The sequence below is a fragment of the Nuphar pumila genome, chromosome 1 (assembly GCF_984573655.1).
Source record: "Nuphar pumila chromosome 1, dmNupPumi1.hap1.1, whole genome shotgun sequence".
Taxonomy (NCBI): domain Eukaryota; kingdom Viridiplantae; phylum Streptophyta; class Magnoliopsida; order Nymphaeales; family Nymphaeaceae; genus Nuphar; species Nuphar pumila.
Genome location: NC_143249.1, coordinates 69,795,059 through 69,810,528, shown reverse-complemented (window position 1 = coordinate 69,810,528; position 15,470 = coordinate 69,795,059). Strand labels below are relative to the sequence as shown.

General features: G+C 38.2%; 2 protein-coding genes across 4 annotated transcripts in view; one reads left to right on the top strand and one right to left on the bottom strand.

Moving 5' to 3' along the window:
- Positions 1-8,638: 8,638 nt before the first annotated feature.
- LOC149848985 (E3 ubiquitin-protein ligase At1g63170-like) lies at positions 8,639-11,173 on the top strand. The gene is made up of 3 exons (XM_090006384.1): positions 8,639-9,090; positions 10,278-10,674; positions 11,027-11,173. Exons 1-3 carry the CDS (start codon positions 8,639-8,641, stop codon positions 11,171-11,173), a joined length of 996 nt encoding a protein of 331 aa, XP_089862510.1.
- A 565-nt stretch (positions 11,174-11,738) lies between these two features.
- Positions 11,739-15,470, bottom strand: part of RNEE/G (RNAse E/G-like protein) — a 187,853-nt gene continuing 184,121 nt past the window's right edge. For all 3 annotated transcript variants that reach the window (XM_089998291.1, XM_089998298.1, XM_089998304.1), the window contains 2 exons: positions 13,424-13,579; positions 11,739-12,256 (listed from right to left, as the gene is read on the bottom strand). In XM_089998291.1, coding sequence (XP_089854417.1) covers positions 12,077-12,256; positions 13,424-13,579 — 336 coding nt within the window. In that variant the 3' untranslated portion in view covers positions 11,739-12,076. The remainder of the gene's footprint in view (positions 12,257-13,423; positions 13,580-15,470) is intronic.

The window sequence follows — 15,470 nt, the reverse complement described above, 5'->3', positions numbered from 1 at the left end:
AAGAGACTCATTTCTTGACAGAAATTAAAAATAACACAAACCACGATTTGCAGGATGTTAAAACAACTTCAAGAGATCTCATGAACATAAAAAAAACTTCAGTATTTCATTTAATAAATATTAACAAGTAGTTTGCTTGACGCAAAAATCAAAAACATCAAGATCGAAGCACAAAAACAACAAGAGAGGTCAAGATTTTCAAACACAGTTTCGTAAAGAAGAAGGTGTGGTTGTGCAGCAGTAAACACTAACACTAGCTTGTGGAAGGTGGGAGATGCAGATCCCTCCAGCTGTGGATGTGACTCCTGCAGCAACTCAGCCAATGTGACCTTCCCCAATCGAACCTCCAAACACACGCCAAGCTCCAACTCGAGTTTTCCTTTCACCTTCTTCCTTGATGTCATCAGCAGGAAACTTGTCTAGGATTTTAGCAGCTTAACCGAGCTGAATCAAGCTAAATGGAAAACAAAAAACTTGTAGATAAGGATCTTAGCTTTCTGGCAAGCTAAAGATCATGCAATTTAGACAAGTATCTAGGGAGATGCGATCAAAATACAGAGACTGTGTTTACCCTTCAAACAGCCTATTCCCATCTCTCATCACCATTTCGAATTTCTTTCAAAGTTAGACAAAAGACCCCTCACTAATTTTTTCGATGGAATTTAAGGGTCACAAAGAAAGCAAGTTCTCTCATTGGCCATGTGAGAGGCAACCTTCCTTGAGGCCAATGAGGGCAGCCTCCCTTGAGGCCAATGAGAGAGCTTAACTCAAGCAAGTTTTAGCTCTCATTGCACCTCAAGTTGGCCCAATGGCACAATACCCTTTTGAATTAATTGGACCAGTTGGACGGCACCTTAATCATTCCCAATGAGGATGGGCTGATATGGCTGGTCAAGGGAAGATTGAATATCATTGACCCAAGTCCATATTGGTTCAGCTCTAGGGCACCAATATGGATCCAGGTGGTAGTATTGGATCTGGTTACAAGATCTAATACTCAAACTAGATCTTTACACACATATTACTTTAGATCCAACATCAAAATTATAAAAAATAAAAATAAAACTATCCAATTACCCCGTACATCGTCTAGTGCCATAAAAAGATCCTACAGGGCACTAGAACTATTCGGGTTCGTAGAATCCAACACCTAAAAAAAAGAAAAAAATAACAAAAATAAAATACATAAAAGTCTAAATGATTTCAGACATACAAAATGGAATCAAACATAGAAATGAAATTTCTAAGAAACAAGCAAAATATCCTAGAAATTGAAACATGATATTCAAAGTAGATCTGGGTATGCGGAGATCCAATTGGACCCAGATAGTCCTGCACAATTGGATCTGTGGTGGATCGCATCCTGGATCAGGTCTGATGAGTTGGATATGGATCCAACTTGCCTTCAATGCGTGGATCTTCAGGATGGTCTGCATCAAATTTTGCCAAATCAGAGTCATGCATTGTCCACTTACGACAAGAAAATACTTGCTACGGTACTTGCGATGGAGAAGTGATGCCCCTACCTTCTTGGGTGGCATTTTTTTGCTTTGAACTGATTATCAAAGTCTGAAATACCTCTTGGAGCAAAGGATTATCACAGTTAATCAGCAGAGGTGGGTTGTCAAATTAATGAGATACGACTTTGTGATACAGTACAAGAAGGGGGCAGACAACTAAATTATTAATGCACTTATTTGGCGATTCAATGAGACACCAATTTTGCACACACTCACCACTATGAATTGTAATATTTGGAGTCAAGCTTGTAATGCCTAAAGGGTCATGATCTTATTTAAAAAGTTGTGTTTGAATTGGGTAGAGATCTGGGAAGTCACCCTAACTACACAGTTAGAGGTGAGATCATATTCTACAAGGGACAAATCTATCTTCCTCCCAAGAGTGATGTGATCTCGGATCTTCTCTTTGAGATGTATGATTCACCTTGTGCTGGACATGGAGGCATGTCCAAGACTTACCAGAGAATGAAATATGTCTTTTATTGGCTGGGCATGAAGGGATATATTCATGATTATATGAAGAAGTATCTAGCTTGTCAGGCCAACAAGTACGAGGCAATGAAGTCACCCAGCTTGCTCAGCCCTTGCCTATTCTGGAGCAAAATTGACAAGTTATTTTCATGGATTTCATGAAATCTCTCCCACATTGTGAGCAGAAGGAGGTCATCATGACTATAGTTGATCAATTCTCCAAATATGCACATTTCATTGCCTTGCCTAGGGAGTATTCTGCTGAACTTGTGGCCAAGCAATTTGTGAACCATATAGTGAAATTATATGGATTGCCCTAGAGCATTGTGAGTGATACAAACTCGATATTTTACGTTTTTTTGGACCACATACTTGAAGCTGAGTGGGACCAAACTGAACTACAGTACAACCCATCACCCATAAATAGATGGACAAACAGGGTTAGTTAACAAGGTCATAAAAACTAATCCTCATTGTTTCATGGGAGACCTCCCAAACATTTGGCTCCAGTTTCTTCCTTGGGTGGAGTATGCTCATAACACCAACCACCACACATCCATAGAGATGACACCCTTTGTGTAGCGCCCCAATTTTTTAAACCAAAAATTTTGGAGATTTTTTTTTAAATTTCTTTACACAATTTTTTTAGAACAGAGCGAAAACTCTTTTTAGATTCGGTTCAAACCTTAGGTGGGTTACAATTACCAACACATACTTGAAAGACTAGAATAATATAATCAAATCATCAATTAAATTGCAATAAATCAAATACTAGTCTTCCAAATATTAGAGTTTACAGGACTAAAGAAAAAAAATAAAGTAAATAAAATAATTTAGTCCATCCCTAAAGGACTATAACCCTCTTAACACCACCCTGAGCCTCCTATCATCACCCTCTAGCTTATTCGTTACCTGAAATATTAAAATGTAAGGGCATTAACCACACCCTCTGTAGGAAAATACCGTACACATACTTTTGTGTAGCCATTACTATTATTTTTGTACTACCAATAAGGCCTGATATTTTTTTAAAACACCTCCTAGATGTTTAGAAGGTCCCATAAAAGGGTTTGGCCATTGGTAATCCGATTTAAGAGGTATATTTATTTTATCACAATTGATCAATTAAGAAAATCAAGACAGCATAAGAAATATAATATAAATCATGAGAAAAACAAGAAAACTCAAGCATAAATATGGAATATCAATTTTTAATCATGCATGAACACATTAACAACATCTAAACACCATCTACAGTCATAAAGAGATGTCATATGATCATGATACATGATTTGAAATCTAAACTATTAAAATAAATCATGATTTTTGCACAAAATCACTAGTTTAAGATGCTAGCATACGAAAACACCATAAAATACATAAAATAAATTTGCAGAGATATTATTCATACTGCAAACACATGCAAGAAAGCAAATATACATCCATTCATGCTGAAAACAAGGATTTAGCCATCTAAAATTACGTAGGAACACGAAACTATGTGTTTCGGGTTACCAGATTTTTTGATTTAGTCGTTCCGGGCATAGATTTACCAAAAACGATTTTGTAGATCTGTTTTAAAGCATGGTATTAAATTAAAAACACTTTTAAAACCTTTTTCAAACCTATTCCAGATCTGAACCACCATGGATCAGCTGGTAGAATCAGAAACACACACGGTTTATGTGTTTGCATTCTATCTATATTATGCATAGGATAAATTCTACCTGAAACATGTTCTTGGGTGTATCAACACCTTCATCTCCCATCTTAGCACCTTCGAGTAGCTTCAATGGCTGCTAAAAAAGCTCTAAGGAAGAAGAAGAAGAATTCTAATAAGAATAAGAGAGAACTAAATTTGTTAATCTTCCTCACGAGAGCCTCTATTTATAGATGGGCATAGACAAGAGTCTCATCTCTAATATAAAAAGTTAATATTTTTTAATATTTTTTATTAATAAAATTAAAAAATAAATTATGGGTCATAATTCACTAAATTTTGAAATTAATTAAGCTAGAGTAGAAAAGTGGGAACTTTTTATCCTAGCTTGGGTTCTAGTGACATGGTAACCTTTCGAGAGGCCTACAAACCCAAAGATTCAACATAATTTGGCATTTAAATAGTCAATTTGATAGCCCTCAAAATGTAGATCATCGTAGTGGTCTTAGATATAATCGTACATACACGGATTAGCAAGAAAATTTAGTCGACACTGAAAAAATATTGATTTTTGACTTACAATTAGGCATGAACTTCGGTCAATGATAAAAAGCTCAAATCAACACCAATTTAGGCGTGTAGATAGCTGATTTTGATGCCCTCAAAATAAGAAACGCCAAGGTCGACTCCGATCTAATAGGTGAGCCACGATCCACCAAAATTTCTGTCTAAACAATAATGATGTTGTTCGTAGAGTTCCACCCTATAGGTCCAATCCAATGAGATTAGATCTAAGAATTTTGAGTTATATCCAACTTAATTCATCTCTAATTAGATCCAAATGTCATAGATTATATCCAACCTAATTGGGTTGGATTAAAATACTATTAGTTAAATCCACTACCTAATTTAAGTTCCAAATCTACATTGGACCCGAGTGATAGAATTTATATCCAAATCCAATATCCATAATCTAAAAATATTAAAATCATTTACTTTCTTGTTTAGTCCATATATTTTAAATTTTATAATTATGCTTGCAATGTACTTGATAACTTGAGACTTAATTTGATAATAATTTAAAATAAAAAAAATCAAGAATTTCAAGAAAACCAAGAAATTGCACTTATGTCATAGATGCAGATAAAGTTCATCATTTTGTTCATTTTAATTGCTAAAGAAAAATCTCAAGTTTTACACTTTGAGACCGTGTATGGATTTCCTCCTCATTCGTTTGTTGCATATGATCATGAGAGTGCAGCTTCTTCTGAGGTAGATCATGATCTCCAATCACGTGATGAGATTATGGTTGTTCTAAAACTGAACACAACCAAGGCCCAGCATAGAATAAAATAATTGTATGATAAGGGTCAATCAGACAGTGCCTTTGATGTGGGTGACTGGTTTTGGCTGAAACGGAGGCCTTGTGGCTAGAAGGCATTATTGGGGTAAGAGCATCACAAGCTCATGCCTAAATATTATGGGTCATACCAAGTAGAATAGCAAGTTAGGAGCCTTGTGTACTGACTCATGCTCCCCGAAGAGGTCAAAATACATCTGATTTTTCATATGTCTTGCCCCAAGTCATTCCATGATGAGCTTTCGAAGGTTGTCGATGTGCCCCATGATGAAGATCATGATCCCCATCCCACGACTATTCTCAAAATGAAGAGGTTACAAAAATATGATCTGATGATGAGAAAATACCTCATTGAGTGGGAGCTTGATATAAAAAAAAAAAATTCATGGAGTGGGAATTCGATTTGAAGAGAAGGTTCTTGGACTTCAGGCCTTAGAGAGAAGGTGAACCAAAGCGTGGTGGATCTATTACAGTCTACATTTTGGTACCAGCACCTACTTCTGGGATTCATGATCCAACGCCCCATCAAGGGGCTATGACATGGCAAAGTGGGTCTCAAAGAGTTGATATAGGGGCTGAGGTGACATGTGAAGGTGAAAAAAAATCAAAGAACACTTGTTCTCTCTTAATTCAAGCTAAGGAAGATGATAGGGGTCCCACAAGGTGGACACATGACAAGCTTAGGGAGGTTCCTATAAGGAGAGCTACTTTCCTAATTCAAGAAGACATGTGGCAGAGGGGGAGGAGGGAGGAAAGGAAAAAAATGTGGAGCCACCAAGTCAACCTAGTAAGGGCCATATAGAAGCTCTCTAAATAACAATGAAGACAAGGAAGAAAGGAAAGAGTGGGACAACCCACCCACCCCAACACACACTTTCCTAATTAGTGAGGTAAGGCCCCCTCTACTTTCTTAATTCTCTTTTGGTTTTATTGTTTTCATTTTGTAATTTTTGGTCCACCATGCTTTATTTTCTTTTATTTAATTATGGTTTTAGAAACTTAGTTAGGCTAACTAGGATTGGCTAGAAAGTGTCTTCAGTTGGGCTAACCAACCCCCTCTCTAGTTTAGTTTTGATTGCCAATTAGAATCCAATTTTAGTAGTTAGAGTGTGTATGCAGGATATGAGTTAGATTTGTTATTTTAAAGCTCACTCTCTATATAAAGTGGCTTGAGGACATATTTTAAAGTTTATGTAAGTAATTAAATTTGAATCCTTCTCTCTCTCTCCCCTACGCCCTCCTCTCTCTTCTCCTCTTTAGAATATCCAGCCATGGTTATGCTGGCCTCTCTCTCCTCCTCTGATCACTTTTGATCTACGTAAAGATCAGGTCTCCAAGGACTGGCCATTCACCCCCTTCGAAGAGCCCAAGCCTTCAGTGCTTACAAACCAGGCGATCTAGCTTCCTGCCACGAGATCCAACATTGTAGTATTTCAGATCCTGTGTCTGAGTTTTAGAACGTGGAAAGGACTTCTCAAGCCTGCATTTGAGTGGTAAGTGGACCTCTACACCTACCCAAGACTTTACCTAAGCCTTAGGGCTTTTTCGGAACCCCGAAAACCAAAACCACACTTAGGGAGCCTAACAGTCCCATTTTATTTGTTCCGACCTCCTCAAACTCCCTATTGCTTAACCCATGACCAGAGACCAATTCCGCATCATCCACATGTCCCTAAGCCCCATATGAACCTTCTCACCATGCCCCATAGTCATTTGACCTGATTTTGCATTAAAACATGAAACTGCACCAGATTACCGGATTAGCTTGTTTTGCTGATTTCCTTGACCAAACCCCAAACCGTCAAAACGAGGAACCTATGGCCTCTACCGCACCATATCCAGCGAGATGCAGGTGCTAGAACCCATCACCCACAGGTCTCAGGCCCTTCGTCCAGTAGGTTTGATCCATTGAAAACTATAGGCAGCCATTTACAATACTTGTTTGCCGCCCAAACCGGTATCCTGACTTGTTCATCTTCCCAAGTGAATCCAGTTCCACCTACCTTGAGTGGTGAAAATTTTGAGGTCACTACTGTTGAAGATGGCTATGTACGTCAAGGAAAGAATGCAATGCTGAAAGAAAACCTTGAAGAAGGTAATATGATGCTAAATACAATATTGAAGAAAGCAACAATGAAGAAAGAAAACCTCATCAAGGTGGCACGTTGAGCTTGGCAAGGCAAAAGAATGAGAAAACAAAAATAAAGAATAAAATTGAAAGAATATTCAGCTTACCTTGTGAGAGAAACTTCTCTTATGGAAATCCTTACATATCTCAATCTTGTAAATATTGGTAATTATGCTTACTTTCCTTTAACATGAGTCTCACTATTATGTAAAGACTGTATATTAAGCTCTCCAAAAACGTGAGGAGTGTGTAAAGAGAGGTTAAAGAAAAATAGAGGAAGACTCTCTTTGTCGTTGATGTTCTTGGAATATGTTTTTCTGGCAAAAGTACTTGTTTTTATGAGCCGGAAAAAATTGATGCCTTCATAGCCATTGATTTTTTAATCATTGAAAAAAACTGTATATAGGTTAGATTCTGGCAATCCAAAATTTGGTTTCCACTAAACAAAACATGTAAATCACATCTATGGTATTAGATGTGAAAACTATAACAAAAAACAAGCAAGGGGTTTCCATCCCGTTTGCTAGGGTAGTCCTTAACCCTTTAAACCCTGTACAACTTAATGGCAATGGGAGTCATGGACTGAGCCAACCATGTAGTGACCCGCTAAGGGTCCAAATTTTAAATTTGTCAATGGATCAGGTTTTCAGACCATCATGGTCCACCCAAATAAACCCACACAACATAAAATGCAATCCAGTTCAGGTTACATCTATAAAATGAGAGCCCAGACCCACAACATGAATCAGGAGAATGGTTTCCACCCCGTTGGCATTTGTACTGTACGGTTATTTTTCGATTTAAAAAAGTGCTCAGTATCCAGGACATTTTAAGGCGATCCACCTACCCAGATGCGTGGATCCGACCCTTGGAGCTATTTTACTTTAACACATAAAAATTTTCAGTTAGGGTTGGATCAGGTCCAAAATCAAACAAAAAATCATAACTCACCCAAGTCCTCGAATAATATTTGGGTCGGCCCATTTTGCAAAAAATCCAGGTTCAGAATTGGGTCAGATACCTGGTACAAATCCGATCCATTGACAGCCCTAGGGTCCAATGGTCTACGCAACCCATGGAGAAAATTCTGAACTAACAACGGTCAGTTTTTGTTAGGCAGCCAACGGTACCACTTGGAACCCCCACGATCTCTCGATGCGCCAAATTTTAAAAATGGCGAGACCAAAAGGCCAAACGCTAAAAAGTAGGGGGGGAAAGGATAACTGCATTGCACCAACCAACCCTCCAACTCACTAAAACGATTTTCACTTGACAATTGCCTCTTAACAACCGTTCAAGATCATGCTTCTTGCTTCATATGCAAACCATTAAAATCAATGGCTGACCCCAATCCCTTTGCCTTGCAATTCAAGCAATGCTGTTAGATTCTTGGTCACCATCCCCTCCCACCTTGCACCTTCTCTTTCTCCTTAAGCTCCCCCCTTCAATCCTTCACCTACAACCATCTCTGTTCGTTTCACAAATTTTGGTAGTATTCAATGAGCACCCAATTCGGTTTTCCAGTCGAGGATTCGAGTTCGGGTGACGATGAAGAACGTTTTGAAGCACAGAGTAGAGATGGGGTATCTTTGTTGTTGAGGATTGTTGTGAGGGTGTCAAGAGCAAGGTGGTTTGCTTTTACGAGAAGGGTGTTCCATTATCAAAATGGAGTGAGATCGGAACTGGGGTCTGATCCTTTGAATTCTGGTGTTTGGATAGGATTAGAGTTTGTAATCTTGGTCACTCAGATTGTGGCTGTAACGGCTACTTTGGCTATTTCCAAGGAAGAGAAGCCAGTCTGGCCTTTGAGAATATGGGCTCTTGGGTATAACCTTGGGAATATTCTTAGTCTTCCACTGCTTCTTTGGAGGTACAAACACCCTAACGTGAATCAGGAGAATGGTTTGGATGATTTTGATGTGGAACAGCATAGAATGGCTCAAGAACCCAGGTATGTTTCTTCCTGACCCACTTTGGTTCTTCTTTCTTTATTTAGTCTACAAGTTTGGAAAGAAAGGTTATGCTACAGGAGATGCTGCTTTTTTTATGGAACTCTTTTTTCAATTTTGAATGTTTAATAGTACGTGATATTATGTTTGCATTTATACCAAGTCTCATCTTGTTGGTGGCAGCACGCTTGGGGTGCTGGATGCACCAGCTTATCCTGAAAAAATGGTTTTTGCTGGGATTTTACATTGAGTTCACTTCCCTGGGTTATCCCACTTTTCCGGATAATCTGTGCATCCAAACATACAGATTAGTATTTTCTTGTTTTCACAAAAATAATCAGAGAAGTGGAAACCATATGCTTGAAGGTAATTGAAATATGTAAAATATGTTTATATAAAATATCTTCATGAACTAACCAATGGACAAGTACTAGCTTTAGTTTGGGACCCTCCTCCAGTGGGGTCGACGAAGGTCACAATTAACAGTATCTTCCAAGAAGTATGGCACATCGGGTGTATGATGCGTAATCATAATGGACATATATTAGAAGCGGGATGTTTTTCGCAACCAGGGAGAATGGAAGAAAGGGAGTGGCTTTCGTGGAAAACCATTTTACAGAAAATGGGGGTGGTAGGAAATGTCATATTAGAAACAAGCCGGCTGGACCTGGTTCATAGATTGGCTCAACTTATAGAGGGTAGGGGATTTCCAAGGGAGATTCCTACAGAGCTGATAGAACTGTTGTACAGTTTTGACAGGATTAAAGTCAAACATAACTACTGTAAATTTCATTTTTTGGTAAAGAACTTAGCACAGTTAGCTAGGAGGGATGACTAACCATTGGAAAGATCAGCCCCTAGACTGGCACCCATTGTTATAAGGGTGTTTTTTTTTTATACAGATTACATCTTTGATTTTCTTAATGAACTGGTAGGTGACCCCAGCTTGACTATAAAAAAAAAAGTACTAGCTTCAGTCCTCGTAAGTGCTACAAAGAGAGTTGGTTGATTAGCGGCCGATGTGTTTAGCCTCTGTTCATGAAACAGGCCACAATGATCTGAATTCATTTGCAGAAAATAGTCCTCCCTAGGTTTAGAAGTTGGCATTTCAGTATTTACATATTGCATATCCTACAGTTGCAGAAAACATAAATTCATTAACATGAGATCTGTCTTGTTGGAGTTTCAGGATGTCATATTTTATGAACAAGTCCCGGATTATCCTGGAACTGTTCTTTGCTGTTTGGTTTGTGATTGGAAACGTTTGGGTTTTTGATGCTCGCAACGGTTCTTTCCATAGATCACCAAAGCTGCAAAGGCTGTGCATTGCTTTGCTAGCATGGAATGCTGTGAGCTACTCCCTGCCTTTCATATTATTTGTATTGCTCTGTTGCTGTGTGCCTTTGATCCATAGCACTTTAGGCTACAATATGAACATGGCATGTGAACACCGTGGTGCTACAGAGGATCAGATTTCAAGGCTGCCCAATTGGAAATATAGAGCAATTTCTGTTAAGTCAGACGATTCACATGCAGATACTTCAAGGAAGTTATCCAGTAGCAGCCATCCAAAAGATAATGAATCTGTGAGTAATGAGTCTTTCTCTCTCTCTCAAAGAGGTTATAATGAAATTCAAAAATCTAGATTGAAGTTCATCAAAGGTGTGGAAGTGTTAACCTGTTCATGAATACGATTGTGGCATATCCTTTAAATTGGTGCAGTCCACAAATTAGTCATTTTGCCTAAGTCTAGCAGAGGAGTTTATGACCTAAGTTATTGTTATCTCCTCTAACTCAGTCTTGAAGGGATACTTCCGTCATAAAAGATTGTAGGCATTCAAAGTCAGGATTCCCTCCAAGTAAACACTTCTGTTCTGTTCATCTTTTTAGGATTTCTGTCAAATTCAAAACTAATAGTGGTGTTGTTTGTTGGGGCAGGAATGCTGCATCTGCTTAGCAAAATACAAAGACAAGGATGAGATGAGAGAGCTGCCATGTTCACACCTGTTTCATTTAAGATGTGTTGACCAATGGTTGAGAATCATATCTTCTTGTCCACTTTGCAAGCAACATTTACAAAACTGAAATTTTCCATGTCCTAATGTAAATAACAGAATGCATTATACAAGCCATATTGGCTTTGTCCATTATGTACAAAGTATTCAAGAGTCCCTGGCCATGAACATGATTCAAGGCCAACACCTAGCAAGAGTATAATTTATACAGTCCTCCCCTGTGCCTTATTAACATGGTGATAACAAGCCAGCGAAATTGGTCTTATGAAGCTTTACTGGGAGAGAGAGAAGATTGTCATGCTTATATATAATTTCCTTTGTAAGCTCTGTAAAGATTTACTTTATCGGTTAGCAGCATTCCTAGGAACATAAATGCTGCCAACTAGATAAGTAATGCCCTTGATACTGCTAGCAGTTAGGAGTTGAACATGAAACTTAGCTGGAAGATATTTGGATGAAGTACTCGAACCATGATGCATATGCAAGAAAAAGAACACAAATGCTCCTCATAAATGAAATTTCAGTTTTTTTAAACATTACCAGCTGAGCATCTCTTCCAACCTCGAAAGATTTCATGCGAATACAATGATAAAGAACTTACATTGCAGACTGTCAATGCTTAAAAATACATCAAATTTTTATAAATCTGACTTTATTGCAATATTGCACATTATATTTTGTTGCCAATACATGAAAAATGGACACGTTCAACACAATGGCCATAAAAATGCAGAAAGACATTTGCATGTCAGGCAACACTACACAGACATTGAAAGCATCAAAGCCAAAAGTTTGGTGGTGAATAGTCAACTAATTCACTCATAGGAACACAAGCTAAATGAGGCACAATTTGTCGACCAAAGGAAACTGATCTAATAAAATCTATTCAGTGAGCAGTCTACAAGATGCAGTTGCCAGCAGTGGGTGGTCTTCATGCCATGGGCCTCTAGGGAAAAAAAATGTGAGATCAACTTCATCTGCGTTGTCCCTTCAATTTCTTCACTGGAAACAGAGTCAATTTAGTGTTTGGCATGTAGGAACCAGATGCTGTTGAACGTAATCTGGAAATAGTTGCTTGCTGACGATCATTGTTAGGCTTGTCATCAGCAAAGGGCTTCACCTCAAATACTCCCCGAGCAAAACCTCTTGCAACCTGTAAAAATACCCCAATAAATTGGTTCTTTAGAGAAAAACACGCACCCACCACTTGCACAATTAACTGTGGACTTGTGAACCAACTCATCATTCAAATCCACCAACACAAGGACCTAGCATGACAGGCACACTTAGGGTAGGAGACAACACTGACACAACTGGGTCGTGTCAATGGATTACTTTATAGATGAATTTTCACAGTAATTCAAACACTGAACTAGGTTCAAACTAAATTTGGTATCTAGGTTCAAGTTGCATATGCACAACCAAGGATATCCAAACAAAACACAGTAGGATTTCAACATGATGGAGATTCAACAGTAGACTTCATTTTTGTTACAGAATGGACTAGATGATTCACTCCATGCCACCTGGGTCGTGGGCACAATACAGTTGGTAGAGCATGTATTTTTCCTATAAAAAGATTTAAATAAAAGTTCAAGCAGAGTCTCTAACTACTGATCATGAAATATTAATGACATATGAATACCCAGAAAAAGTTTCCAAGGGACAAAATCACCTAAACACAGGATGGAATAATGCATTACTATGTGGAGAGTAACAATATCTAGGACCCAGATTTGAGAATTGAATCATACTGTTTTGTAGATAACAGCCATGAGATTTATCAAAAAATGATGGTGAATCAGATACTGGCTACTAAAAAGGTAAAATCAGTTAACTGGAAAATTAACAGTTATTTAATACACAGATATAGCTGAAATGAACACCCAACATGCCTCCTGGCAAGCCTCCAGCTGGTAAAACCCTTGAGGACCCTGCTACCCACTTTGAGTACACCCAGCTTCGACCTTGCGGCAAAAGACGCTCCCCATGGGTTTTGAACTCGTGATGTCCTGTCAACTTGGTGATGTCCCGTCAATTTGTTGACATTCATAAGTCAACCCTACCAGGTGAGCTTAAGTGAAGCAAAATCCCCTAGTGTTATCACAAGTATGAGAAACAGGTGACTAAGAAAACTTTCTTCTTTCCTCCTGGTTCCCACACTGGGATTTAGGCCAACAATCCCCAATTGAAAACTTGGTTTCGATAAGAAGCTCAATCCCATAAGATCAGTATGTTTAAAAAACTTTTAACCATATAATCTAAGAGATTCTTCAGTAATTTATTTCACATATTGGTCTAGATACATAGGAAAACAAACCTTTAGAAGGATCCAGACTTTGAGAGAGCTACTAAGAACTGCAAGTTTTGTCTTCTTTCCTGATGTCAAATAGTTGCACATGTAGCGATCTACTCTTAAAACAAATTTAGGCCAAGACTTTGCATTTCCTGGATTGGGCTTCTGGTTCATTGTAGCCTGTCATGAGTAACATTGCCATTCTATATGTCAAAGGATGAAGAGATCACATTTAACTGTAATGAAATACAAGTGCACAAGAACAATGCCACTAAGGGCTACAAATGTGTGCACAAACACAAAAAACCTCTAATGGGCAAAATACAATAAGCCACAAAGGGCTAACACATCACACTCACAATAGGAGCAAGAGAGCACAATAAAAATAAATAGAATTTGTATTAAAAATGCTCAAGAAAAACATTGCAAAGAGGGGCTGAAACCCTCTTTAAATAGGCCACAAGGCAACCCAATAGAGATGTTGGGGATCTCCCAACGGCTATAATTTGGGGAGCCCCAACTGCTCTATTGGCTGTTTACAACAATATCCTTTCACATTAGTGAAAGGGACAACAAACAGAAAAACAAAAATAAAAAAGATTACAATGCTGCCCCTAATGGGCAGCTCCTATTACATATGGAGAAAATGATGAAAATGCCCCTGGTGGGCATTACTAATTTACAATCATAGGAACATAATATATATATATATATATATATATATATATATATATATATATTTTTAACACCCCCCCTCTCAAACTATCGATGAGATCATCGAGAGTTTGCCAAGAAGGAAAGAGAAATGAGGCGATGATAGAGCTTTGGTAAAGAAGTATGCAAGTTGATATTTTGATGTTGTAGATGTTTAGATAAGATGCGCAGGAACCTAGGCAAAGAGAGAGAGAGAGAGAGAGAGAGAGAGAGAGACGGCTGTGAAATGAGAAAACACATTAATCTCATTAGGGCTAATCTCTATATTAAATAGAGAGAGGTCAATGTAAAAAATTACACTCAAGTCCCTCATTAAAAACTAAATATCAAATAACCTCTAGTTTAAGAAAACTTAAACTTAAAACCTCTTAATCTCAACACTCCCCCTCAAGCTGGAGCATATATATCAATCATGCTCAGCTTGTCACAACATTTTGAAAAATTTGGTCTAGCAAGCGGCTTTGTAAACATGTATGCAACTTGATCCTCCGACTTTAGATATTTGGTAGTGATATGACCAGCTTGAACCATATCTCTTACATAGTGGCAATCAACTTCAATGTGCTTTGTTCTCTCATGAAAGACAGGATTGTTCGCTATATATGTGACAGCCTTGTTATCACACATCATGGTCATAGGAGAGGAAACCTTCACCCGAAGATCATAAAGAACAGTACGGACCCACATTAATTCAGCAGTTGTATGGGCCATAGCCCTATATTCTGATTCTGCACTCGACCTAGAAACCACATTTTGATTCTTACTTCTCCATAAAATTAAGTTGTCTCCCAAAAACACACAGAATCCTGTGGTAGATTTTCTATCCACTACAGATCCTGCATAGTCAGCATCAGAGTAGGCCACTATCTCCAGAGTTCCACTTTTCCTGAATAATAACCCTTTTCCAGGAGAAGATTTTAAATACCTGAGAATCATTATAGCTGCATTCCAGTGTACCTCAGTTGGTTTATCCATAAATTGGCTAACTTTGCTTACTGCTAAAGCAATATCCGGCCTGGTCACAGTTACATAAAGTAGCTTCCCTACTAGTGAGCAATAACTTTTGCTATCAACCAGTTTTGACCCTTCTTCAAACAACTGAACTTTATGATCCATGGGAATATTTGTTGGTTTAGCTCCCAACATTCCAGTTTCCTTTAATAAGTCAAGAACATACTTCCGTTGAGACAAAACCATCCCTTCACGGCTCCTGACAACTTCTATACCCAAAAAATATCTAAGTGAACCAAGGTCTTTTGTAACAAAGTGTTTTTGAAGATGAGCCTTTGTGGCTTCAATAGCTTTCACATCGTCTCCTCTAAGAATGATGTCATCCACATATACTACCATAACAACT

Bases quoted from the DNA above. Each gene is read 5' to 3' on its own strand.
- LOC149848985 (XM_090006384.1), top strand. From the start codon at position 8,639: ATGAGCACCCAATTCGGTTTTCCAGTCGAGGATTCGAGTTCGGGTGAC. The intron at 9,091-10,277 runs GTATGTTTCTTC...TTGGAGTTTCAG, and splicing joins AGAATGGCTCAAGAACCCAG to GATGTCATATTTTATGAACA. The intron at 10,675-11,026 runs GTGAGTAATGAG...TTGTTGGGGCAG, and splicing joins ATCCAAAAGATAATGAATCT to GAATGCTGCATCTGCTTAGC.